This window comes from Acinonyx jubatus, chromosome D3 (assembly GCF_027475565.1).
Source record: "Acinonyx jubatus isolate Ajub_Pintada_27869175 chromosome D3, VMU_Ajub_asm_v1.0, whole genome shotgun sequence".
Taxonomy (NCBI): domain Eukaryota; kingdom Metazoa; phylum Chordata; class Mammalia; order Carnivora; family Felidae; genus Acinonyx; species Acinonyx jubatus.
This window is the reverse complement of record NC_069392.1, coordinates 30,136,092-30,163,960: the sequence shown is the minus strand read 5'-3', so window position 1 is coordinate 30,163,960 and position 27,869 is coordinate 30,136,092. Positions and strand designations below refer to the sequence as shown.

Here is a 27,869-nt window from a genome sequence, read left to right as displayed (position 1 = left end):
ATCTGCTTGAGAACCACAAACTTGAGTCATGGCTTAAGAATATTTGATTTCAACAATAAACTTAAGGTAATATTATTTTCACTTTTCCTCTGAAAGATAAGTTGAGAGAGAACACAAATGACTCACAGTAGAGATTTATGCTCTAGGTGTGTATATGGCCATTTATATTTGTTTTAAAAAATTTGATTATGACAAGCTTCAGGTAAAAATCATTTTCAAAGGTTCAATTTTTCATTTACATATAACCAATACATCTTATTTACACATGTATGACTCCATTTTTATTCAACTTCCTTCATATTAAGTGTATATTTTAACTGGTGTGTAACTGTTATATACTGTGTTTACAGAAACACTAAACATCCTCTTATTCACTAGCAGTTTTGATAATAGTTTTGTCTCCACATTGAGAAATGAATATAGTTAAAAGCTCAATGTATAACATAAAGATGAAAACCCAGTGTTAACATCCTGTCTAGGGCCACATCAGGTATTCAAGGAGTCAACTGCCCCAATTGCATATATTATAGTTGCAACAAAACACAAAGCAAATATGATTCTGAAGACCCTGAAAAAGAGATCTGACTTATTAGACATTAACCACTGCTTAATGGTATTGATGTTCATTCTAACCTGGGTTCATTTTTTTTTCCCAAAAGAACACTGATTTTTTTAGTAATATTTAACCTTAAAAAGGTATCTTAGGTCTTTAACCCTCAGAGAACTGGTATATTTTGGCAGCTAATCAAAAAAATAATCAGGAACATGTATCTTTGTGCAGTCTCCAAAGGGTTAAAGTGCAGAAATTGTCTGTCACTTGTTATATAAGGCACCCTATTTCACTTTTTTCTTAAAAGAAACTTTTTCTTTGGTTTCCTGTAATTTTTCAGTGAGTCTATCCTTTGTTTCTTCCATTTTCTCTGTGAGAAGCTCCTTGGTCTCTTCCATCCTGTCCTGCAGATACTCCTTAACAGGAGGTGGTGTTGACATGTAGCCCCGACTACGCAAATACTTCACAGTAAAGGAGGTTCCTCCCAAAGTCACGGTATATCGGGCAGGTGTTGCGATCTGAGGAGAAAATACAGGCAGATCAACAGCCAATCATGATTATCGTCTTAAGCAAAAACAATTTGAAATTAAAATTCTTAGTAATAGCCAAACAGCATAAATTACTCTATTGCTTGATCAGGCCAACATAGTTACAGCCCACATGGTTTACCCTCCTAACAAGGGATGCTTCTTCTGTAAATGCATTTCACAAATATCTGTCACTTAGGCACTGACCCAAAGATTACAGAATATTTTTTTAATGTTTATTTTTTTAATTTTTGATAGACAGAGTATGAGCAGGTAAGGGGCAGAGAGAGAGAGGGAAACACAGAATCTGAAGCAGGCTCCAGGCTCTGAGCTGTCAGCACAGAGCCTGACACAAGGCTCAAGCCCACGAACCAAAAGATCATGACCTGAGCCAAAGTCAGACACTTAACCAACTGAGCCACCCAGGCGCCCCAAGGATTACAGAGTATTTGCAATAGAAGCACTGGGGCCTATAACCATGTGCTAGTGAACGTGGGGACATGCTCATTGGGAAATGAGAAAGATGGCTCAGGACCACTACGAACAACAAACATGCAAATGCTTCTGTTCCTTAAAAACCCTGCCAATTTATAGACTGTGCATCTAGAACTAAACCAGAACCAAACTACTTCAAATGGGCGAGAGGCAAACATGAGCCAAATGTTTATTCTTTACTGAATTTAGTTTAGTTTCACTTCCAAATCCCTTTGACTTTTCCAGGCCTTATGCTACTTTCTCATTACAACGCACCCTGGGTCTGGAATCCCAACTGGGAACTTCCAGGAAGCCAAAAAAAGTAGTTGGTACATATGTTGCAGGCACACACAGGTTTAACTCTGACCAGAGATTTAAGGACTAAAGCTAAAAAGCAGACAAACTGGTCAAAGAGCAACACAAAAGTGGAGAGAGTCTATATCACATTCTGAGGCTTCCGTGTCAAAATTCAGTACCAAAACTCTTTGAAGGAGCCACCTCTGTTCTCTACCTCCAACTTCCCTCTTCATTCTCTCTTGAACTTACTCTAACCGAGCGTTCACCCTCCACCTCTCATCATAGTCACTGTAGAGGCCTGTGAACCATTAGAGCCAATGGAGATAGCCCCCTGCCCCCATCTACACCTTGGAGCATGCCCTCAACTGGCTGCCATGCCCTCACTTCCCTGGTTTCCTTCAGCTTCAGAGGCTGCCACTTTCCAGTCCTACCTGTCCATTCCTCCTCCTGTTGCCTACCTCTGAGCACTATGGGGCAGCATTCAGTCCCTGCACTCCTTTTCTCTGCCTCGCTCACTCCCTTCGCAGTCTTTTCCAGTTTCATGTCTGTAGTGCCATCTATACATTAATGATTCTTAGATTTCCAGACCGAGCCTTTTCCCTAAATTCCAGTATATACAACCTCCTACTCATTTCTGCCTGCACGCCTAATAGGATCTCAAAATATCATTTATTCAAAACTGATCTCATGGTGTTCAATGGTCCCACCCCAAACCTGCTCCTCTTAAAGCTGTCTGCATCTCAGGAAATGGCAACTCTATTCTTACGTTGCTCAGGCCAAACATCTGTAAGACAGCTTCGACTCCTTTCTCTTGCATAATTTACATTCAACCATTAAAAAATTCCATCAGCTCCACCTTCAAAACATATCTAGAATCCACCTACTACTTAGTGCCTCTTCTGCTACCACCTGGGTCCTAGCCTCTATCAGCTCTTGCACACACCACTGCAATAAACCCTCCTTTGCTAGGTCTCCGGGCTTCTGCACTTGCCCTGCTATATATACAGACAATACAGCAGCCAAAATGATTTTGTTAAAACACAAGTCAGATGCTCAAAATTGCCCAGTGACTTCCCATCTCCTCTGAGTAAAAGCCAGAGTGGCCTGTAAGGCCTCTGTTGCCTCTCTACTGTTCACTCATCCCAGCCACACTGGCTTCCTCCCTGTTCCCTCAAATACGCCAGGTATCCTGCAGCCTCAGGACTTTGCACTTGGCTTTCTCCTCCTTGAATGCTCTTCTCCCATACAACTGCCTGATTAACTCCCTCACCTTCTGGCAACCATCCCTCTGAAAAAAAAAAAACAAAACCAAAAACCAGAAACAAACCCCGAACACAAACACATCCTCTCTTGCTGGTTTGTTCTCTCTTCTGAGCATTTACCATCATCTAAACACTGTGTGTGTGTGTGTGTGTGTGTGTGTGTGTGTGTGTGTGTGTGAGAACTTTACTTTCTTTGCTTAACCGCCACCCACTATTAGAATGTAAGTTCCATGAGGGCATGTACTTTGTGCCATTTTATCGAATTAGTTATTCCCAGTACCTAGAATGGCACTTGGCACACAGTATGGGCTCAACAAATTTTTGTCAATTCAAACAAAGGTGCACTTTCAGGACAGTGCTAGCGGGCTGAGGAGTGTGTCACAGTCAGTACCAGAAGGTCACACACAGGTTGTTTTTCTCCTCTTTGCCACACCTCTTTTTGAAAGGGGCTTTGCCTTATTGAAGCAATAAATCTCAGTCTTTGTTACTCCACCTGAGAAACTGTGGGTTACAGAAAATACCCAGGAGAATCCCCTGCACGTTTCCCACCTCAGAGGGACAGTGAGAGGGAAGAAACACTGCTGATACTAACCTAACTACATGTACAAGTTCATGTTTCAAATCCCAACCTACAAACACGTACTGAGCACTAATGTGCCAACAAAGCACAATACCAGGCATAGCGAAAACAAAGAGAAAGAAGAAATGACTCTGAATTCTAGGCTCTTAAAATCAAATAGAGAAACCAAACATTAAAAAAACAAAAGCAAAAAAACCCTAACACCAGACCAGGATATGAACACACATAATATGGGAGCACAGGATAAGGAGCTATTATAATTAAGGAAATAATAATCATACCCATTATAACTAGAAACTTGATAATTTATGAATTTAATAAGTTTCAATGTTGAAAAACTCAGCAATTAAATGTTAGACCTCTGGTCAAAATTACAATAAAAAAGGAAATCTCCCAAGATTTCAGAGGATTTTAATGAAGATGACAGAACAAAACAATGATACTTATACTACTATAAAACCGTAATTCTAAGCATTTTTATACAACAGAATTAAAGTAACATCTAGTTTCCAAATGTTTTCTACTTGTTTTCTTTCTTAGAATGAAGACATATAGAACTTCTTAACTGTCAACTGAGAAAAATTAGATTAATATGGCTAATTTCCACAATTCACAATGAATCTCCTTTTCTAAAATAAAGACCAATAGATATAGAAACTCTATTTATAAAGATGTCATTGTCTCAAATCCAGAGAACAGGTATTAAAAACTATAAACTTCTAAAATGAAATATATGTAATGCTACTAAGTCTAGGTTTATCCCATAAAACAATTTGAACTAAACTTTATTATTTTACTTATTAAGAAGAACTATTATAAACTGTAAAAATAAATGCTAAATATCACTAAAAATCAGGTGGCATGTGGATCTCTGAATAAGGAAAATTAATATACTGTAAGTGGGAGAAATGTCAAAAAGATGACTTCTGGAAATTTGTTTCACATTTGTGTGATCACAACAGGTTAGGAATGATCTACCTATTTTCAAGGCACTTCTTCCTAAACCATCATTTTATTTATACTTAAAATTTTTATTTTTAATTAAAAAAATTTTTTTTAATCTTTATTTATTTTTGAGAGAGACAGACAGCATGTGAGCAGGAGAAGAGCAGAGAGAGAGAGGTAGACACAGAATCTGAAGCAGGCTCCAGACTCTGAGCTGTCAGCACAGAGCCCGACGCAGGGCTTGAACTCACGAACTGTGAGATCATGACCTGAGCTGGTCAGATACTCAACTGATTGAGCCACCCAGGCGCCCCATACTTAAAATTTTGAAACTTAAAAAACATTTTAAACTGTAGCCATTAGACATACATGAAATTTGGTATTTTAAGTTACAAAAGAACTAATATGGAGTTTTATGAGGAACTGAGCAGGTCATTAGTTAAGTGTGAAGAGCAACTGATTTACAACTGTACTTACCTTAAACAAGGCATATGCTGTTAGGGCATTTCCACTCTGGGAATTTTTCAGAATGTTTACTATACTGTCAGGTAACCCAATGAGTTCTAGAAAAGGAACGACATTCACTCCTCTAAGAAAGAAACAAAGTAATTTAGATATATGTACACACAAACTTAAAGGGATAAATATTTTCAAAAAATTTTCTGAAAACACCAAAACCAAATTTTGTTTAAAAGTCACTTCTGCATTATCAAGCACTGTGATTTCACTCTATAAGAACACGTACAGAACATCGGTGTTGTACTGTATCTGTTTGCGGCTTCTGCTTTGCTTCTGCACATGGTCATCCCTAATTACCACATTAAAAAAAAAAATAGAAGGATCTAGCTGAGTTAAATTAATTGCTTTATGTGATCTAAAAGGAAATAAAGGACCAGAATTATTTACCTGGTTTTAGTTTCCTCAATCAAATACCACTTTCTTAGAAAGCTCCAATTCAAACTTCAAGACCTAAGCTTTTCACCTCTAAAATTTTATGTCAGGTTATACTATTATTGTAAAAGCAATACTACAGTATTACTTGTGTTATTATGCAAAGAAGAAATAATTCTATGGGTATTCTAAAAGGATGCCTCTATTCTATTAGCAGGCTTAAAAGGCAGGTGAAGAAGCAATTACCATAAATTGCAACACATTTTTGGAGGGAGGGACAGCAGGCAAAGTCTCTAATATGAACTGTTAAGCTCTAATTTATTTTTAGTTTCCCTGATTATCAACATTTCGCATACTGGTGTGTGCTCTTTCACACTCTTGCTCTATCACTGTGTGTTGTTTTACAGACATTGTGACCCTTGACTCCTAAATCAGAACAAGGTTCTTGTTCTGTGCTTTCCTACATGCACATAATTATCACATTCAGGAAATGTAACATATAACATGAGTATATAATGATACACAATATATTATTTAATATTAAAATTTCCTGAATTGTCCCAGCATGTCCTTTAAATCACTATCTTGTCATTTCTCTCTGGTCTCCTTTTCTCTAGAAGTACTCCCCAGAACTTTTTGTTGAAGACAGCAGGATAGTTTTTGACACTGAGATTTTTGAAGCATCCAGGCCTGTTGCATGGGAGAATATCCCTCAATTTGGATTTGTCTGATTTTTTCCTCTTGATCAGATTCAGGTTAAACATTTTTCAACAGGAAAAATGCACAGTTAATTCTGTCTGTCTCAGTGCATCATAACAGAAGCCACATGATGTCACTTTGTCCCATCGCTGGTATTGTGACTCTTGGTTAAGGTAGGCTCCACAGTGTGTTCCACTGTATAGATATCCTTTCTTTTTGTAATTAAGAAAGGGAATTGCCTAGATCCATTATTATCATGGATAGCTGTATCCTGTATAATATATAATAGCCAGCAAAATCCTAATTTATTCTTAATATTAAAAAAACAATTTGGGGGCACCTGGATGGCTCAGTCGGTTAAGTGTCCAACTTCAGCTCAGGTCATGATCTCATGGTTTGTGGGTTTGAGCCCCGCATTGGGCTCTGTGCTGACAGCTCAGAGCCTGGAGCCTGCTTTGGATTCTGTGTCTTCCTCTCTCTCTCTCTGCTCCTCCCCTGCTCGCATTCTGTCTCTCTGGCTCTCAAAAATGAATAAACGTTAAAAAAAATTTTTTTTAAATAATAATAATTTGGGGCATCTGGGTGGTTCAGTTGGTTAAGCATCCAACTTTGGCTCAGGTCATGATCTCGAAGTTCCTGAGTTTGAGGCCCACATCAGGCTGTCTGCTGTCTGCACAGAGCCCGCTTCAGATCTTCTGTCTCCCACTTTCTCTGCCCCTTTGTTTGCACTCTCTCTCAAAAATAAATATTTAAAAAGATTAATTAATTGGGGGAAAGTTGTTATCCCTCTATGACTTCACTATAATACTACAAAATCAGGGACTACTCTCAAGAACATATGGCTGACCATCAAGGAAAATTACCTATCATCTATAAGAGGAAAGCAGATAACTGAAGGAATCTTTAAAAAGTTTTATGAAGTCGACTCTAAGTCCAATCTGGTTTCTTCTTTCTCCACCATCAGTTCCTTTTCAAATCTCTTTCTTAGATAATGACAGAATCCCACTTAAAGCAAGACTTAGTACTACAAGGACTTAGCTATTCTGTGGATCGAATCAAGTCACAATGCACCAGAATATGCTAATTATATATTCTAGAACCAATACAATTATAAAATTATTTAATTAATCATTTCCTAGCCCAGTATGTACAATCTCCCTATTTAATAGCAACCATGAAGGGGGAAAAAAGACAAAGATTTGGCCAAAAATCAGACAAAATTGAGTGATGAAAAAAAAAACCTATCATAAAGATCAAACAATAATTACCTCAGACACCTTGCACAAGTATCTTTTATAAAATTAAGAAGTAAATACTTGGTTCTATTTAATTCTAAAATATTGATTTGATGATTTCATTATTTTAAGAATAAAAATAACTCTCATTTTCTTTGGAACTGCTGTATACGAAATACTAATGAGGGACTGATTTAAATAGTAATATCTACTTGTCACTTTTTACTTGGAAGTTTCCATGGTCTGACAGAAATCTGTGCTTCACAAACTGCCAGCTTTATGGATGTTTCAATTGATGAAGAAATACGCAAGGGCATAAACACATTCACAGTACATATAAAATGCAGTGAAAATTAGGCAGGATTTTGCCTCAGAATGGATCTGTAACTTTAGAGACTTAAGGCCTAAAACACAAGGCACCTCACTATGATGCCCTACAGACAAAACCATCCTCACAAAGCTACATTTGATCAGAGAGCATTTCTGGTTGGAAGATGTAAGATCTCTGCAAGGTTTGCCAGATAGAACAGACAACAAAGCTTAAAGTAAAATCTATTAACATATACAATTTAGATCTCCCTGAAATAAAATGTTTCAGAAGCCTAAGATCTTTATCACTGAGTTAACTAAATACAGAATGGCATTTCGTTCTCTGATGTCTAGAAAAGCGGTAATAATTCTAGTTGTCAGAGTGACTAAAACAAACACTGGTCAGTAACACAGTGTGATGTCAAATGCCCATCTTCCAAGTTACAAACTATTTTTTCCCTTTCTTTTACTAGTTAAGTAGGTAATAAGCAAATAACAGAGAATTTGCCCAGCTACAACAAAAAAAATAAAGCCAATCTCGTCAGTTGAATTGAAAACCTATATTTAATACAATCAACTTCAATCTAGTAATAAAACCACATCCCAGTGAAAGATACACTGCCATTAGAACATATCCTCAATCCTTATTTTGTAAGTATTACCTGTGATAAGATCGTTACTTAGAAGAAATCAACTTTCTGAAGGCATAGGATTTAATAAAAACATTAGGGACTGTTCTGGGAAGCAACACATCCTACAAAATTGAAATTAACTGTGTGATGGTAGAACAGAACTGGACCAGTGCAGTGGTGGTGGGTCTGGCAACCACAGTCCCATGCTGACAAACAGCCAAAAGGCAAACTGTGATGGATAAAGGGACATGACTTTAAAGTGGATATTCTTACCACCACGTTTATATACAAACCATTCTGCAGAAAAAGAGGGAGAAGATAATGCACACACAGGGAACAACAGAATGTCACCACAACCACCTGAGTGCCAGACAACACTGAAAAAGTCTTAAGCATAATTATTCACATCACTAGGTTACTTGGGGTCTGCTTTTTCAGTTATAGAACTCTTTTACTTAAGAAGGTAAGGAAAAGGAAAAGGAACAAAAGTGCTCCTTTTAACAGTCCAAATGAGACCTCATATTCAATTAATTAAAAACATAAATTGCTCCCTCCAAGGCCTCCTGGCCAAATGCTTATAAAAGGCAACCTAAGGTGGACAGAACTATCACTCATATCATTTTCCAGAGCACTGCATCAGGAAACCCTCAATAGTTCAAAAAAGAACATTTGATATGTACACATTAATTAAATACAGCTAAATCCTATAATAATTTTTACTCAAAATGGTACATGATTTAAACCAAGGGCAGTTTTGAAGACTTCCATAAATATTACACACGTTCATAAAAATGTCATTAATGAGAAAGATAATTCCATTAAGTAGACATATAAGTATCTTCTATAAAGGATAATAATACATGATGAAGAAGGATATAATTGAATATTAGGAAGATAATGGAGAGAAAGATGTAAAGAGAATCAGAACAGCATCAACTACACAAGGTAAAAAACCCTTTTAGAACTTTTGTAAAGAAACACCTCTAATCCTGTGTTTTCCAAAAGTAGTCTTCAGTATCTTTTAGTTTGTAAAAAATAACTTTGTCCCCAAAATGACATATTCTATTAATACCTTAATATCAAACCATTAAATAAAACCAAATATTGAATATCAGTGGACTTTTAGAAAGAATAAAATAATTCTAGAGCCATAGGAGATTTTACTAAAATGTCAAAGTAGTGTACAACATCGGGCCATTTCATTGCCCTCAGGATGGTGAGCTCCTTCAGCTCTTATAGCCCAGGCCACTACAAGAAAAGCCCACACAGTACGTTCAAAGAACAGGCACACACGCATCAAAATGCTTTGGTTACTAGTGGCAAAAACAAACTGGAAATCATTGAGATCTGTTTCAATGTGTGCTCCTGCTCCTAAAACACCATAAATAACTTACCTTAAAAGAAAGGAAGAATATTTATATTTAACAAGAAAAGCACATTTAGAAATTTTGTGTTTTACAATACCTACAGGCTAGGCCCACCAAATTAACTATTTTTAAAAGTTTATTTTAGTGGTGGTAAGAACACCTAACACAAGATCTACACTCTTAGTTTTAAGTATACAACAAATTAACTTCTGATTAAAACAAAAGACTTACCTTGACATTTATCAGATGTGGGTAACACTAAAACATAAGTCTGCAATTTGTTTATTTTTGTATCTGCAACAGGTATTAGCCAGGTTTTGGCAAAAATATCATATTAACTTCCCACCAAAATCATACATAAGGCAAAATAATACGTAATTTTTTTATATTCATGAAAACTTCAAGAAATACAGAAGTATAGAACTCATGGTGCTGCCAAATTTCTGAACTCTCTTACATTGACAGATGAGCATAAGAGCACGGGCTCTGAAATAAGCCACCAAAATATTTTGGGAAAAGCTAAGTTATTTTGACTTACTATTGTTTAATTTCATTAATAAAATGGGAATAATTACACTACCTGCTTCATATAGTTATGAGAATTAAATGAGATGATACCGTTTAAAATGTTAGTATAATGCCTGTTATACACACAAAGCAAATTTAGCTAAGAAAATATCAAAAACAGCTATGACAAACAGTCATCAGTTAAAGACATTAAAGCATTAAAACTATTTAAGGCTTTCATTAGTACAATTAAGAAGATTAACATTCTGATAAAACAGGGAAAGGTGCTCAACCAAGCAAAAACTTACTTTATGGCTGCATAATAAAATGTTCCAAACCAAACACCAGAAGTTATTAGATGTACTGGAATCAAAACTTTTCCATATTGTCTAAATGTTTTCTTAAATCGCTGATAAAGACTAATAGATTTGTCTTGTAAAGGATCAGGCTCTTCCTTTCTTTCCGAAGGAGTTCCTGGGGATGTGGCATTGGATGATATAACCCTCTTGGATAAAATATCTTGCTCCCACTGTTGATGGTGAAGGACCCCTGGTTGGGGTGGATGAGCAGTAAATGGCTTCTTTTCCTTTGCAACACATTGGACAGCTGATAAGTGCAGCCATTGTTTTTGAGGGCCCTGTACCAAAACTACTCTGGATTCAGCTTTATACAAAAGTAATTGTCCCTTTATGTTTTGACAGTGTGGTTCCATGCATGTCCTATGTGCCAGTCGGAATATAGACCTTGATACATTCCATTGCATTTTGAAGAACGGTGATTAGTGGATTTCGGCTTCTACAGAGACCAGATAAAAAAAATTAAGACTATACATAGATTTCCATTTTAAACCAATCCACTTAAAAATAAATTAACTATTAGGAAATAAAGGACAGACACTGCTACCAAATCCACAGAAATTAATGTTAAGGTACATAGTTCTAACATATCACAATTTTAAAACATTGCTAAAATACATCATTTAAATAGGATATAGTAAACTAGTCCAGCAGACATCACAGAGGATAATGTTTTGAGGTTATCTTATTGCTACAAAAGGGATGTTTGTAGGACTTCTGTTTTTCTACAAAGAAGCTGTGTAGTATAATGGAAAAATCATAAGATCTAGAAACAAAAATCTGGGCCCTCATGTTGTGGGGACATAATTCTATTCAATCGCCCTTGACATTTTAAGTCTAAATTCACTAGTAAAATGAGGATTACTTCACAGGGTTGTTATAGAAATTACATGAAATTTCTGATGTAAAAGTGCTTTTGTAAGTGAACAAGCATCATGTAAGTTATTACAACTGTTAAGGTCTGATAAATAGTTGATACAAGTACCATTTATTCTATAATCCCTTTGGACTAAATTAATTGCTTTCGCCGACGAGGAGATAGTTTCCAGATGTCTAAAACTTTTTGTCAGAAAGACAGTATAATGTAATTTTAAAAGAATATAGACTTTGGAATATGATAGACACAACTGAGTTAACAGTATTATTATTTTGAGCAAATTACTTAGCTTCTCTAGACATAGATTCTCCCACTGGTTAAACAGAATTACAATATGCATTACTATACAGCAAATTAGTTCCCTTCCCTTAATATCAGGGAGTGTCACCTGACCACTAATCTCCACCCTGAACCCACACCAGCAATCTTACTACTTCTACTACATTGTGAATAACTGATCTTATTTTTTAAACTGTACACTAAATAAGTCAACAGTATTTGAGTTAGCACTCCAATAAATACAGATACTCCATTTCACATGAATATCTGTTATCTGGGGTACAAAGCTGTCTATCATTATATAAAAATATCCACTAATGAATTGTCCCCATATAATCTCCTGACTCATCCCTAATTAAAAATTAACATCAGCTTCTATTAGGCTCTCGCTGATAATCCAACAACATAATGTAAATAAATTATGAAATGAAACTGCATATCTGAAAATAGGCTCCCAGGAAACCTTTAAAGGGGATACTGAAGATAACTGCAATGAAAAGCAAAGTCAATGACAAGTAACAATCTGAAGAATCAGACCAGTTAACAATAAAAAACTACAGGGATGATAATAGGTGCTTCAAATAATGACTTAAATATTAAATGACTAAGAAAGACCACAGAGAAAAATGATTAAGTCCTTAATTACTTTTATGAAATTGACTTATTATTTGTTGTGAAAGTCAAGCATTAAGGATGTCTTATTGTGCTTTCTTACAGTCTCTGTCCTAAGTTGTTTTGTTTTCTATAAATCTATGCTATGCCTATTCCAAAGGTGAAAAGCATCAACTGATCATTTAGTCTAAGAATTAGCTCAGGTGGAATTATAACGTAAAATTTGTCAAATATATGTATGGCTTCATTTTTCACACACAAAAAAATTCCTTTTGAATATTTTACTATGTTTTTTTGGTCTTTACTTTTGTTGGATTTGAGGATTTTCTCCAGCACCATTATCTTTGAATCATTCCTGTCTGTGGCTTTAGTGGTGTTTTCTGAACTCAAAGACTTTGTTTTGCTTTTAAATCTACTTCCTTTACAAGGCTGTTTTCCAGGAGTTCAAGTTCCCAGACTAACTTTCAGATAATCAGATTATTGTGTGTTTGTGAATAAAAGAAAAAAAAGATTAAAAAATTTTTTTTATAAAGTAGTTTTATTTTTTAAGTTTTATTTTATTTTATTTGAGAGAGACAGAGACAGAGTGGAGGAAGGGCAGAGAATCTCAAGCAGGCTCTACGCTGCCAGCACAGAGCCCAGTGCAGGGCTCAAACTCACGAAACCATGAGATCATGACCTGAGCCGAAACCAAGAGCCAGATGCTTAACCGACTGAGCCACCCAGGCACCCCTAAATTTTTTTTAGTGTTTATTTATTTTTGAAAGAGAGAGAGAGAGAGAGAGAGAGAGAGAGAGAGAGAGAAGCACGAGTGGGGGTGGAGCAGAGAGAGAGGGAGACACAGAATCCGACAGGCTCCAGGCTCTGGGCTGATGGCATGGGCTGTCAGCACAGAGCCCAATGCAGGACTGGACCTACAAACTGCAAGATCATGACCTGAGACAAACTCAAAGCTTAACCGACTGAGCCACCCAGGAGCCCCAAAGAAAAAAAAGATTTTTAAAAAGCCTCTTTCCAAGCTTCCAGTTTGTACCCTTTTCCCTGGTTTCCCTAACTACTCCCTCCTAAAGAATATTTTTTTCCTATCCCACTTCTTATTGCCCATTAAAAAAAAACACACATCTTTATTGAGATACAATTCTCATGCTCATTTAAGGTGTAGAATTCAAGAAATTTTAGTATATTCACAATTGTGAAACCATCCTCACAATCTGTTTAGAACATTTTCATCACCCCAAAAAGAAACCCCATACCCACGAACAGTCACTCACCATTTCCTCCCCATCCCAGCCCCTGCAACTATTAATCTATTTTCTGTCTCTCTATATTTGTGTATTCTGGAAATTTCATATAAATGGAATTATATTATGTGGTCTCTTGTGACTGGCTTCTTTCACTTAGCATCACATTTTTAAGAGTCACCCCTGTAATGTTCCCTTAGAAGCCAACCTTTGGACTAGTGGTTTCTAAAACTGGCTACATATTAGAATCATGGCAGGGTGGGGATACTGAAGGAAAGGAGAGGTAATCTGAAAAACCAGATTCCTGGTCTCCATCTAGACCTAACAAATCAGAATCTCCTACTGCCAGTTCACACCTGACAGTATGAATTTGGGGATCATTTCTCTAGGCCCAGCAAATGGCTTCAGTGACAAGAGGCAACATGGTGGCAAAGGTATCATCCATTATTGTTGCCGTCATCATCATCATCATCATCAAGATATTTTTGAGCCCCTAATATGTGGTAGGAGTTTTATAAACACTTTACATGTATTAACTCAGATTATCCTCATAACAATCCTATGAAGGAGGGACTATTGTCATCTTTTCATATTTGAGGACACTAAAGCACAGAGGAAATATCATTCAACTGGTGAGTGGAGGAGCTGGGATTCAAACTTAGTCACTAAGCTATATGGCCACTTCCAGAAGAAAGAAACAGTGCCAATTTTCAGTAAACTAAGACATGTAAGACACATGATAAAAGTGCCCTAAGGAAATACAGGGCCCAAGAAATTAACCTTTTTTAAAAAGTTTATTTATTTTTGAGAGAGAGCAGGGGAGGGGCAGAGAGACAAGGGAAGAGGGAGAGAATCCCAAGTAGGGTCCGCACTGTCAGTGCAGAGCCCAAAGTGGGGCTCAAAACCACAAACTGCAAGACTAGGATCTGAACCTAAATCAAGAGTCAGACACCTAACTGACTGAGCCACCCAGGTGCCCCCCAAGAAGTTAACTTTTACCTTAAAATTAACTTTTAAATTAAAAACAAAAATTAAAATTAATTTAAATTAAATGGCAACATATGGGTAATAGCTACCATATTTGACAGTACAGCTCTAGACTTCCAAAGTGATCACAATACCGACGACATACACAGTAAGACTCATTAGATTTCAAGGAACAAACCTACTTCAGATGAATGCAAGTAAAAGTAGAGGGCAAGTACAGACTGAGTAGTATCATACATATCCTGGAATGAACAGGCTTCAGGAACAATAAAACCAAAGCAAGGTAGGAGTTATCTTGTCTCACAGCAAGCACCTGTGTATAATGGCCTCAGCCCACTGGCAGTTTCCATTTCTGGATTTTATTAGTCTGTTCATCTTTTCAGTTAAAGATAAAAGTTTTCGGTTATCGGTCAATGATGGAAGTGCTACTCCTCATAAACACTACTCAGATCAAATCAGTTATATCTGGACAAGTGGATGAGTGGCCTGAAGAAGCTGTGAACTAACAGGACTCTATTTCAGATATAAATGCAGAACCTGGAGTGATGAACAACTTAAATTTGAATTTCTTCCAATGAAATACAGTAATTTCAGTAATACATTTTTTAAATCATGAGACTTAGCATATAACAAAAGCTGCCTGTTATTTCCTACCCCTAGATATGAAATTCTCACATCTATAGATGAGGAAGTATTCTAAACTGCTTATGCTTCAGTTATAGAAATAAATGATGAAATGCATTACAGGACCCAAGAAAAGTGACACGATTACACTGCTTGTTATGACTATCCTTTTCCACCTTAGAATTATGTCATTAAGCTGTTAACACTACAAGTGAATGGCATATGATTACTGGTGCCTAATTCTCAGTATACAATCCTACCCTGTATGGTAGCGATACTGATTCTGTCATGACTTAATTTTTGTGAGCAGGCAGTAGAGTTTAACAACTGAGAGTATCCAAGAGGTCAGACTGCCCAAGTTCACATCCTGAAAACACTATAACTATAAACTATCTACTAATAAACAAGTTAATTAGCCCCCTTGTGCCCTGGTTTCCAATTTGTAACATGGGGTTAATAATAGCACCTTCTTCATAAGGTTATGAGATGAAAATAAATGTAAAAATGTTCAGAAAATGACTAGCATGTAGCAAGTGCTCATAAAATGTTACAAGTTATTATTATAAGTAAACAAGATAGTCTGTTGCCCTTATTCACAGTGAAAACAGCCTAAGGATCAGTGCCTGAGCTGAACAGGGATTATACAGGATAAACGAAAACAGTTGCCTAGGATGGCTCTGGCACAAAACTTGAAAAACTATATGAAACTGTACTAATCAAACCAATAATATCCAGTCTCTTAGGGATAGGCTCAAGACCAGGCATGAAGCAGCAGTAATATACATGTCTGAAAGTCCGGTCTCTCATGTAGCAATTCTGAGGCAAAGAGAAGATGAAGACATAGTGGCAAAGAGTAAAGCTTCCAGTTTCAGGATGAATAAGTCATGGGAATAAAAGACACAGCATAAGGAATACAGTCAATGATACATTAATAGTGTTGTACGGTGACAGATGGTAGCTACACTTACGGGAGCCCAGCATAATGTATAGAATTGTCAAATCACTACCTTGTACACCTGAAACTAATGTAACATTGTATGTCAACCATGCTCAAGAAAGAAAGAAAGAAAGAACAAAAGAAAGAAAGAAAAAAAGAGAGAGAAAGAAAGAAAGGAAGAAAGAAAGAACGAGAGAAAGAAAGAAAGAAAGGAAAAGAAAGGAGTAAAAGTATAAGGAAGCAGTGGGAACCAAAAAAAGAGAAGCCAAGTTAAAGGAATGACAGAGAAGAAAGAATGGATTGGAACAAATGCCATTGAGAAAGCACAAATGTTAGAATGCTGTTGAAATTCTAGAGAAGCTATATCCTCAAATTCCAGTTCCATGAGGCAAATGAATTAGTTCATGAGATTCCTTTACTCCCTCTGTATCCTAACCAAACCCACACTGCTTAAGATTATATGAACATGTTTCTGTTCCTCACAACCTGGAACACTAAAACATTCAAACAGCACTAGAAATACAACTGAGTGCAAAAGGAATTAAGTAATTTATATTCCATTTTTATATACCAAACAACACGCTAACTAAAAAGACAGTTGAAAAAAATTCCAATAGCAAGATTTAGTTTTCTATTGTGTGAATTCAAAAAACTCTTGTCAAACAAAATCTTACTTGGAAGTTCAATAAAAATAAATAAATCAAAGCAAAGTTGCTCAGGTTAAAGCAGGAGTGGGAGGAATAGTCTTCTGGCTTGTTTCAAGTCCTCCAGCCCACAGGGCACTGTCACAGATGCCTTATGAAAACAAAATCACAAAGTAGACAAATCCTCTATAAAGAATGGTTCTACTTTGGGGCACGTGGGTGGCTCAGTCAGTTAGGCATCCAACTTCAGCTCAGGTCATGATCTCATGGTTCACTGGTTCGAGCCCCGTATCGGGCTCTGTGCTGACAGCTGAGCCTGGATCCTGCTTTGGATTCTGTGTTTCTCTCTCTGCCCCTCCCCTGCTCACACTCTGTCTCTCTCTCAAAAGTAAATAAACATTAAAAAAAATGGTTTACTTCTTCTAACTACCATTTTCCTGCAAGTCACAGCACAGCACTAATTCCTTCTGAAGTCCCTGAACCCCACAAACTACACAGAAAATTGCACTGAAAAGGTAGATATTGGAATCTTCTTTTTCTCTGTGGACTTTAAGTTCCTGGAGAGTGAGGAGTTTGTCTTGATTCCCAATAGTGAGAGGGACTAGTGCAAAACGTGGCATCCAGTGGGTGTTCAACTAATTCAATTCCATGAATGTCAACAATCTGTCAGTTTTTAAAAGACTCAATTTATCTCTAATAAATGACTTCTAAAATCAATGTAGCATCTTCAATTTGGACAGTTTTGAGCAGTTAATAACTATAATATGTTAAGAGCTTGAATGGGAAAAGTAAACAACATACAATATAAGCGAAGTGGAAATTCAAAGCATCAAAAGGAAATGTTACAAAACAAATACACTGTAACAGAAATGAAGAATGCCTTTAATGAATTCCTGGTGGATTTATAATCCACATACCCAAGGAAAGAATCAGTGAACCTGAAGGGATGTCAATAGAAACTTGCTAAACTGAAATGCAAAGAGAAAAAAAAAAAATGCACCCTTTTCCCCATACCAAGACACATACAAAAATACCAGAACAAAACATCCAAGCATATGGGACAACTTCAGAAGTTGTAACATACACATGGTAGGAATGCCAGAAGAACAAAGAAAGAAGTAAAAGAAATATCTGAAGTAATAATACATGAGAATTGACCAAAATTACTAACAAACACCAAACCACAGGTCCAGGAAGCTCTGAGAATCAAGTAGGATAAATATCTAAAATCCCTATCTGGGCATATCATATTCCAGTTGCAGAAAATTAAAGACAAAGAGAAAATCTTAAAAGAATTGGGGGTGGGGGGTGGACCTTACCTAGAGGGGAGCAGGAATAAAGTTAGAGCCAACACCTCATCAGAAACCAGGCACAAAAGAGAGTAAAGTGAATATTTAAAGTGCATTCAGAAAAATTATCAAAGTAGAATTCTGTATGCAGCAAAATTATCCATCAAAATGGAAAAGAAATCAATTATTTTATCAAATAAAAAAAACGGAGGGAATTCATCGCCAATACACTTGACCTTCAAGAAGGAAACAACATGGAAATTTGGATCTACATAAAAAAAAGATTGACTGAGAAGGAATCAACAAAGGCAAAATCTTTTTTATTATTAATTGATGTAGAAGATAACTGTTTAAAGTCATACTACTAATACGTTAGGTGATTAATAGCACATAAGTGAAATGAAAGATAGCGTTGTCACAAGGAATTGAGAATACCCTATGATAACACTCCACAGTAAGGCACATGTAACTACACATGAAGTATTATAGTATCATTTGAATATGGACTTAGATGAGATAAAAATGTATTATGAACTCTAGAGGAAGAAAAATACTATGTGATCTCACTTATGTGTAGAATCTTAAAAGAAAAAAGAAGAAATCTGAACTCATATAGAGAACAAATTAGTGGTTGCCAGAGCCTGGGAAGGAAGACATATATGGCAATGGATGTTAAACAGACTTACTGTGGTGCTCATTTTGCAATATATACAAATATCGAGTCATTATGTTCTACAACTAAAATTAATATCTTATATGCCAATTGTACGCCAATTAAAAAATAGATGTTCAACATCATTTGTCACTAGGAAGTTGCAAATTAAAACAGTAATGAGATACCACTACACACCTATTAGAATAACTAGTATTCAAAACACTAACAAACACCAAATGTTTGTGAGAATGTGTAGGGAATGTGCTGGTGGGAATGCAAAATGGCATAGGCATTTTGGAAAACAGTTTGGCAGCTTCAAAGAAAGCTAAACATAGGCTTACCGTATGATCCAGCAATAGCACTCCTAGGTACTTACCCAAATAAGTTGAGAAGTTATGTCTACAGAAAAACCTCCCACACAAACATTAATAGCAGCTTTATCAATAATTGCCCCAAACTGGAAACAACCAAGAAGTCTTTGATTAGGTGAATGGATAAGCATGCTGAGTACCTCCAAACAACAGACTATTATTTACTGATAAAAAGAAATGAGCTATGAAGCTGCGAAGCCATTAAACGACACGGAGGAATCATGTTGCCTAGTGAAAGAAGTCAGTCTGAAAGGCTATATACTATATGATTCCAACTCTAACACATTCTGGAAAAGACAAAACTACAGAGACAGTAAGAACAGCAGTGGTTTCAGGGGCACCTGGGTGGCTCAGCTGGTTAAGAGTCCGACTCTTGGTTTCGGCTCAGGTTGAAACCCGTGTTTCATTGCTGACAGCACAGAGCTTGCTTGGGATTCTCTCTCTCCCTCTCTCTGCCCCTCCCCCAATCACTCTCTCTGTCTCTCTCTCAAAAATAAATAAATAAAACTTAAAAAAAAATTAAACAAAAAAATAACAGCAGTGGTTTCAGAGGCTGCACAGTGAGAGAGGGAAAAGATAATTAGGTGGAGCATAGGGCCCTTTTAGGCAGCAAAATATTCTATATGACCCCGTAGTGGTGGATAAATGTCATTATACATTTGTCAAAACTTACATAAATAATTGTACAACAAAGAGTGAACCCTAATGCAAACTGTGGACTTCAGTTAGTACTTCAATTCTAACAAATGTGCCACACTACTACAAGATATAGGGGAAACTGTGGGGGTAGGGTTAGATAATATGGGAATTCTCTGTTATTATCTGTGTTCCATGTTTCTACAAACCTAAACTTCTCTAAAAAATAAAACCCATTAACTTTTTTTTTTTTAAGTACACTATGTGGCCTTGCCAGATACAACTCATATTTAGTACAGCTTTAACCTGAAGAATAGGTATGAGGAAGGGATCAATTGTAGAACTCATCAAGCTGAAACATAACAAAAGGGATAGGAAAAGAATTGCCTCTAGTTATACAAACCCTCTCAATTACTATCAAACAGGAGGACACTCAAATTTGCTTCTTTCAATAGATTAATATTCTAATTTGTTCATTTCAATTTCTTGTCTTAATCACACCTTGACTGATGCTTAGAAAAAGTAAAAGCATGCAAGTTTATTTGTAGTATTTTCTGGGCTGTTACTCTCCTCCTCCTTAATGCATTTGATGCCTTCAATTTAATTTATATTATAAAATCCACCTCCTTCAACCTATTCTGCTTTTGAGCTTTCTAATACCAGAACTGAGTGACATATACAAGCTGTGGTAATGATGGAGCCATTGTTAAATTCTTAACTTTCAAGAAGAGTTAAATCATGCCGCCTAGTGAATTCCTAAAGAATTTCATTAATAATTGATTTCCAGAGCAGTGTTAAATGTGAAATGTATCATTTGTATAGAAAATCAGTGATTTTTTCCAAAATTACCATGTAAATATATTCATTTACATAAAATGTTTATATCTTTATGTCTTTACAGAGGATCTAAATTTCACAAGGCAAACCATGGTGATCTGTAATCCTAACACTGGTCCAGAATCCACATGGTTCCACTTCTACTCCCTTCTTTTCTGGGCTGGCAGGTGTTATCCCATTGCAATGGGAAAAAAGTAGGCTTTGCAATCAGAAAGATCTGAGTTCCAACTTTTCTGGCATTACTTTACTTAGTTTTTTTCCTTATCCCTAAAATGGGGTTAATTACACTTTTATCATACGGTATTTATGACAATGAAATGAGATACAATATGTTAAGCATCTAGCATTTAGCATGCTGTAACAATAATTAGTTCTAGTTTTCCTTCTTTACCTTCTCATCTGTCAACCCAGCCAAATCAAGTTTGTATTCTTCCTTCATCTAAACTTTTACCATTACTCCATTTGGACGACCCATGCAAAATCCCAGCTTCTTTAGCAATGCATTCCACCTTGAAATTATCTGATATTGCCCCACAACTGAAATCCTGAAACTACACTATCCCACCCTCTGCAGCCTCTACTTTGAGCGTTCACTCCCTTACCTTCTGGATTCTAGTTCCAAGGCCTTACCCCACCCTACCTCCTTTTTTCTTTCAAATGTAACAGCTCCTCCAGGTTTCACTCAGAAGTCTTTACCCAGCTTCAATTCTATAGTGCATTACTTGAATTACTACTCTGTCCATCTGTAATACCAGCCCACAAAATCTAATCTGGAACTAGTCCAACTATCTGTTCTTCCTACAACTACATCTCAATAGCTGAGCACTAACATAAATCACGCAACTGAGTAGATTAGTACCAGCATACACTGAGGGTAAATTACCTGATCTCAGAGAAAGGCTCTGAATGTTGTGTGACAATCCACAATGGTTCCTGATCCAATCAGCTTCCCTTTCCCTTTCCTCTCAGTGACCATTCCACACCTTTCCCAATCTCTTCAAGCCTCTTATACGTTATTTTCAGCCTCATAACATAGAAAAGATACAATCATCTCTCCTATTAAATTAAATTAAAATTCTACAATTTCTCTTACAATAAAGGCATAAGTACTTTTGCCTCACATAATCTCCTTCCCTTCCCTCTCTGAATGCATCACCCACTCTGTCTTCTCACTCTGCTCCAGCCACGGTGGCCACCCTTACAGCTCTTCCAACACGTTAAAAAGAGTATTTTTAAATTCTCTTAAAAAGAGAACTTTGCATTAGCTGTTCCTTCTGCTTGGAATAGTCTTTCTCCAGATGTCTGCATGGCTAATTCCTTCACTTCTACAAGTCATTCTTTCTTTTTTTAATGTTTACTTATTTTTGAGAGACAAAACCTGCTTGCACACAAGCAGAGAGAGAGAGAGAGAGAGAGAGAGAGAGAGAGAGAGACAGAGAAAATCCCAAGCAGGATCCACACTGTCAGTGCAGAGCCAGGTGCTTAAATTCACAAACTGTGAGATGATGACCTGAGTCAGATGCTTAACCAACTGGGCCACCCAGGCACGCCAGTACAAGACTCTCTTCAAATGGTATCCACTTAATGAAGTCTAACCATCCTATTTAAAATTGCAACACCACCTCCAATCTTCCCCTCCTTCCCAACGTCCCAATCTTCCTTATCTTGCTCTATTTGTTTCTTTTCTCACAGCACTTACCTTCTAACATCCTATATAATTTACTTATTTATTGTGTTTACTACCTAATGGTCCCACAAGAAACACAAAACTATCCCACCTTCCCTTTAAAAACAAGCCAAAGTTATTAGGAATGAATTTTCTCAACTTCAGCCTTCCCCCTTTTAAAGTTAACTACATTAACACCCAACTCAGAATCCATTAACTTCCTCAGAAAAGGAACTATCTCAGCTCTCCACCATGTTCCAAATCTAACTTCTTCCTGTCTTTTCCAGGACTCCACTCAACCACATTTTCTTTATATTTTTTTTACTGCTATTCTCCTTCCTATGTACTTCAACCGCCCTCTCCTCTGGCTTCTTTCCTTCAACATATAGATATGCCATTAAGAAAATAGGTCTCTCAGGGCACCTGGGTGGCTCAGTCAGTTGAGCGTCCGACTTCAGCTCAGGTCATGATCTCACGGTGAGTTCGAGCCCCACATCAGGCTCTGTGCTGACAGCTTGGAGCCTGGAGCCTGCTTTGGATTCTGGTCTCCCTCTCTCTCTGCCCCTCCCTGTTCGTGCGTGCGCTCTCTCTCTCTCTCAAAAATAAACATTAAAAAAAATTTTAAAAGAAAGAAAATAGGTCTCTCTGTAATATCTGCCCAATTTCCAATTATCCTCACTGTATTTAAGGATCCCTAGTTCATTGGCAGCAGTTTCTGCTAGAATTCTTGACCCACAGAGAGGAGCAATCCCACAGTTCTTCATGGATGCTGGGGTTCTCCTCACCAATTTATTTCTCACTTTCATGGTGAAAGGTATCTCTTCTAGACCCTCCCAGAGCGGGTGAGTTGTTATTACATGATTAAGACACCTTACCATTCCAATCTCCCTAGGCCTCTGGATCCATTTCTCTGTAATATAGCAAGGCAGGTCTGGTATTTTAACTTCATTTGGCGGTGGGGGGGGGGGGGGGAGTCACCTTTTGTCCATGCTTCAGCCAACCAACCAAACCCCTAAGGCTACAACAGTGAATCCAGAATCTTTGCTTAGTGGTCCCTATTATCAATAAATTTGGCCCTGTCCAACTTTATGTTCCTTCCACCATTATCCCCCACCTTTAATATCCATTCCCACAAAAATCCCCCAGATTTCTACATGTATAAGTCAAAATAAATCATGTGGTTTTTAGAGTGCAGCACACCTTGTTCTGGGACACACTTTGAAGCTTCCCCTTGAGGGCCTGCGGGGACTTGGGAGTCTACTTATAGGTCTAGAAACAAAGAAGGGTGGTAGGGGTAGTTCCTGAGGAGAATCAGTTGTCTTGCAGGGCAATTACCTCAGGGAAGGTACCATTACAGGGACTTCCCACAAAGCAAGGTTAAATTCTTCAAAGAGGAGTGGAAGGACTGCTTCTACGGGCAAAGACAAGGGATTAAAATTAGGCGTTCAGTACCCCATTCCAAATTTAAGGATTACATTCCTTCTCAATCAATGCCCTCATTTTAATAGCGGATACTCTGCTATACATTGTAATTCAGCCACTTTGCAGGATGAGACTTTGGGTTTGGTTTTCAGCAATCTCAGCTCTGCAATTACAGGAGATAAGTTTCTTTAAGGCAGATATAAAAAATTTCAGGTTATTTATGTAGAGTCTGAGCTGGGAATCTGAAGACCTGAGTTCATCCTTTTCTTTTCCCTTTCCCCAGCACAGTTAGTAGCCAGCAGTCGGCAACCAGTCTCATTGTACTTGTTAATTTGACAAAAATGTTTTAAGTCATCAAATATGTGATCATCCCATCCTTATCTTGTATAAATACTTGCAAAGGATGGTGATGTTCTGGGTTTCGCATATTTCTGTTGTCACATCACACTATGGGCTATCAGTGCCCTTTTCACTTATTAGTGCCTTTAAATCTAATTAGATTAGAAATGTCATTCCAGGAACATCATAACCAATTCAGAAAACTCATCTTCAAGAATCTGCTTCTCTAGAACCACTCTCAGCACCAAAATTTGAATCAGGCAAGTTTCTCCAGAGATACAGAACCAAGAGAAAAAATTTATACATACATCTCTATCTATCTTTAGATTTATCTGTATTTAGATAGACATTTCTATTAGAAATCTATTATTATTTATCTAAATACATAAATATTTATTTTAGGATTGGCTCACAAAATTGTGGGGGCTAACAACTCTAAAATGTGTTGGATAGATTGGCAGGTTGGAAATTGGCAGAAATCAATGCTGTAGTCTTCAGGAAGAATTTTTTCTTCTTGAGACACTTCGGTTTAAAATTCAGGTCTTCGGGGCGCCTCGGTGGCTCAGTCGGTTAAGTGTCCGACTTCAGCTCAGGTCATGATCTCATGGTTTGTGGGTTCAGGCACTGTGTCAGGCTCTGGGCTGATAGCTTAGAGCCTGCAGCCTGCTTCAGATTCTGTGTCTCCCTCTCTCTCTGCCCCTCCCCCACTCATTTTCCCTCTCTCTCTCTCTCTTTCTTCTCTCAAAAATAAATAAACGTTAAAAAAAAAAGTCAGGTCTTCAATTGATTGGATGAGGCCCATCCACATTATTGAGGGTAATCTCCTTTACTTAAAGTAAATTGATTGCAGATGTTAACCAGATCTTTAAAATACCATCATAATAACACACAGATTAGTGCTTGATTAAATAACTAGGTGGTATAGCCTAGTCAAGTTGACATATAAAATTAACATCACACATAATAAACTTACATTTTTCAACCAAATCTTACTTTCAACTATACCAAAAATCTTTTGAACAAGAATATCTTATGTGCTCCAAAAATGCAGTAAAATTTCAGCAGGAACGCTTTGGCAAGTGTACTGGAGGAACAGTCCTTCCTCCAAGACTGGAGAAACAAAACTTCCATAAACCAATTCTCTCCCACCTCAAAGAATACCATCATCTTTAGGAAGCTATAAGATTGTATCAACATTTACAATTTTTTTATGTTTCAAAAATGTGATCTTCAACTACACAACAGAAATCACACTTTAAAATTATACTTCTGAGAGCTGTCATTTTGGAAACTAATGACTTAAAAAGAGGGATGGTATCTACTGAATCTGTTGCTTACCTTTACTTTGACCAGAAAACTTGCAAGTTACTAGTCCATTTCCTTTCACTGACAAAAGTATAATCCAAACCAGGAGAAATCCAAAGCAGGCTGGATGACTAATGAGCCAAATAATCAAAACAGTGCATAAAGAAGTCTTATAAATGAATTGAAATAAATCTTGTATGTCCTTTAAAAAAAAAAAAGGATTTTTACAAAACTTTTCTTGGTAATTCACTCATTCAATCATCACCCAAGTATGCCAGGCACTGTTCAAGGCACTTAGGTTAAATCACTGAACAAAATGATGATCCTTGCCTTGTTGGGAGCTCACATTTTAGCAAGTAATGTCTTTATCGAGTTATTTTCTCTCTGAATATAATAACCCAAGCATTGGGAAGAATCAAGAAATTTTCTGAAAATCCATTATGTGCCAGCCAACTTCTAGTTCTGAGCCTGGCCTTCTAGCAGGCAGGGTTTCATTGTTAGCACAGCTTCTGGTCTCTGGAACCAGCTTGCCTGGGTCCAAATCCTAGTTTATTACTTCCTAGCTTCATGACCTTGGCCAAGTTACTTAACCCTCATCTATAAAAAAAATAAATAAAATAAATCATAGCAACTACCCCACTGGATTATGTAAGAATTAAATGAGTTCAAATATGTAAAGCACTTACTCTGGCACACAGAAAATACCAAAATATTTGCTATTATTAATTCAAATTTCAGAAAATCAGACATTACTCAGGCAATAATGGGGGAAAATAACAACAATAGTAACTTTTAAAACATTTTTGTCTGGGCCATTCACTCCTTCCACTACAACTACATTCAAGCGTTCTTCCTCTATTCTCAATTTACTGACTTTCAGTTAAGTTTTATAAAGTTTACAAAATGTGATCTCTGTATCTCATGCATGACATCAATTCATGGTGGAGTTTGCATGCACACATATTTAAGAGGTTTTTAATTTAATGAAAAAATTTCTTAAAAAGTCAAAATTAGATTCATTTTCCCTAAAATTACAACAGCAATTATCTCAAGAAATTTTAGCATCAGAACCAGTAAATATGGCCATATGATCGCCTAGTTTTAATGCATGGATATGTACATAGTACATTCAATCCCTAGGACCTATACCTTTGCAGTTCTCAACATTCAGGAACTGAAGTTAATTCTCAAAACAGCTCACTCCGTACAATTAAAAATACAAGCACAGTCATCTGAAATTGAAGGCTCATTCTCATTTGTTAAAAATAGGCCTCATTCTTGGTCCAAAGTTTATAGAGGGTCAACAACCTCAAAAAAAGGTTAATGCCCACAATTTAGAAGTGACTGGATTGGAAAGTACATGCTGCAATGTTGCCACCCCCAATGCAAAGTCTCAATGTAACTACCTACTGACAAGGCAGGCCAGTAAAATACGTTTTCAAAGTTGTTTTTAAAGGGATCAATTTTGGTAAAGAATTCAAGATGAACTGTAAATCTAATCACGTTTTTATACCCCTAAGATGGGAGTGCTGAGGCACAACAACGTTAAAATGTGCACGCCATCAGTAACTTTAGTTCAGATACAGTTTTGACCCCAAGTCCCTGGTTGAAAGACCTGAACTATGGAAATCCCAAGTTTCAGTACAGTGGGTGCCTTGGGCTCTCCAGTGGAAGCGTGAGGGGATGGCCAAAGTGAGTTTTCTCCCCCAACTATCCCATACCAAAGTCCAACCAACACAGAATAACACCACAATGTTTCTCAAGAATAGGGATGGGCTGCCCCCGCTCCAGAATCTGACAGATGAGAATGGCCTCCTCAGCGGGAGGTATGGCAGGTCTTCCCAAATACAGCGGTAGGGAACGACCTGCCAGTCCCTAAGACGTTGCTCCTTTTTAAAGTAACTCCAAGAGCGGCGGCTCCCAGGCCCCTCCCTCAGCCGTCTTCTGACGAAGGGAAGAACAGAGGGCAAAGGGTTAACAAAGCACAAAGCTGAAAAACTATCCCCAAACCGGATTTGCCGAGCCAGGGGCCTAACAGAGAAGGGCGGGGGTGATCTCTTTCGGCCGCCAGGGCTTGTGGGCAGGAGAGTGTGCAGGACCCTGGCCCTGCAGGCGGTTTCCCGGCACGGCCCGAGGAGCGGTGGGCGCCGGGCTGGTGTTGGAGTCACGCCCCAGGTCTTTTCCCTAACATGCACCGAATTGAAGGTGCCCTCTCGACCCCTCCCGCAGTTCTTTTCAGGTCTTGGGCCCGGGCTACCTCTTAGGACGTTGAGGCCACCGCGTTTCCCGCCGCACAGGCCGAAAGACAGCTCCTCTGACGCCACGGCGGTGTCACTCAGGAGAGTGACCTGACCAAACGTGGGTCAAGATGCCGGAACCCACCCGGGTCAGGCAGACTCTCGCCGCTCCCGCCCCGCCGCGCCCCCCCGGGGCCCGCCAGCCGCGCCCACTAACAACGTGCTCGCCACTGCCCGAGCCGCTCCGCGCGTCCCACAGCTGACCCCCACGCGCTGCACG

At 37.7% G+C, this 27,869-nt stretch overlaps 1 protein-coding gene across 9 annotated transcripts; it reads right to left on the bottom strand.

Moving 5' to 3' along the window:
* Positions 1-143: 143 nt before the first annotated feature.
* Positions 144-27,829, bottom strand: FAM210A (family with sequence similarity 210 member A). Of its 9 annotated transcripts, none has more exons than XM_053206713.1 (7): positions 27,610-27,800; positions 25,386-25,554; positions 23,622-23,697; positions 22,710-22,879; positions 10,584-11,070; positions 5,113-5,224; positions 144-1,068 (listed from the first exon to the last, which is right to left on the bottom strand). In XM_053206713.1, exons 5-7 carry the CDS (start codon positions 11,036-11,038, stop codon positions 835-837), a joined length of 801 nt encoding a protein of 266 aa, XP_053062688.1. In that variant the 5' UTR covers positions 11,039-11,070; positions 22,710-22,879; positions 23,622-23,697; positions 25,386-25,554; positions 27,610-27,800; the 3' UTR covers positions 144-834. The 9 variants fall into 9 exon arrangements, with proteins under 9 accessions (XP_053062688.1, XP_053062689.1, XP_014933047.2 ...); XM_053206714.1 differs by having other exon boundaries at positions 25,386-25,483; XM_015077561.3 differs by lacking the exon at positions 22,710-22,879.
* Positions 27,830-27,869: the final 40 nt, after the last annotated feature.

Coding starts and splice junctions, on each gene's coding strand:
- FAM210A (XM_027068399.2), bottom strand. CDS start 11,038: ATGCAATGGAATGTATCAAGGTCTATATTCCGACTGGCACATAGGACA. Junction 5,225..10,583: donor TTTTATTATGCAGCCATAAA/GTAAGTTTTTGC, acceptor TTTCTTTCTTAG/AGGAGTGAATGTCGTTCCTT. Junction 1,069..5,112: donor CAGCATATGCCTTGTTTAAG/GTAAGTACAGTT, acceptor TTTTCTCCTCAG/ATCGCAACACCTGCCCGATA.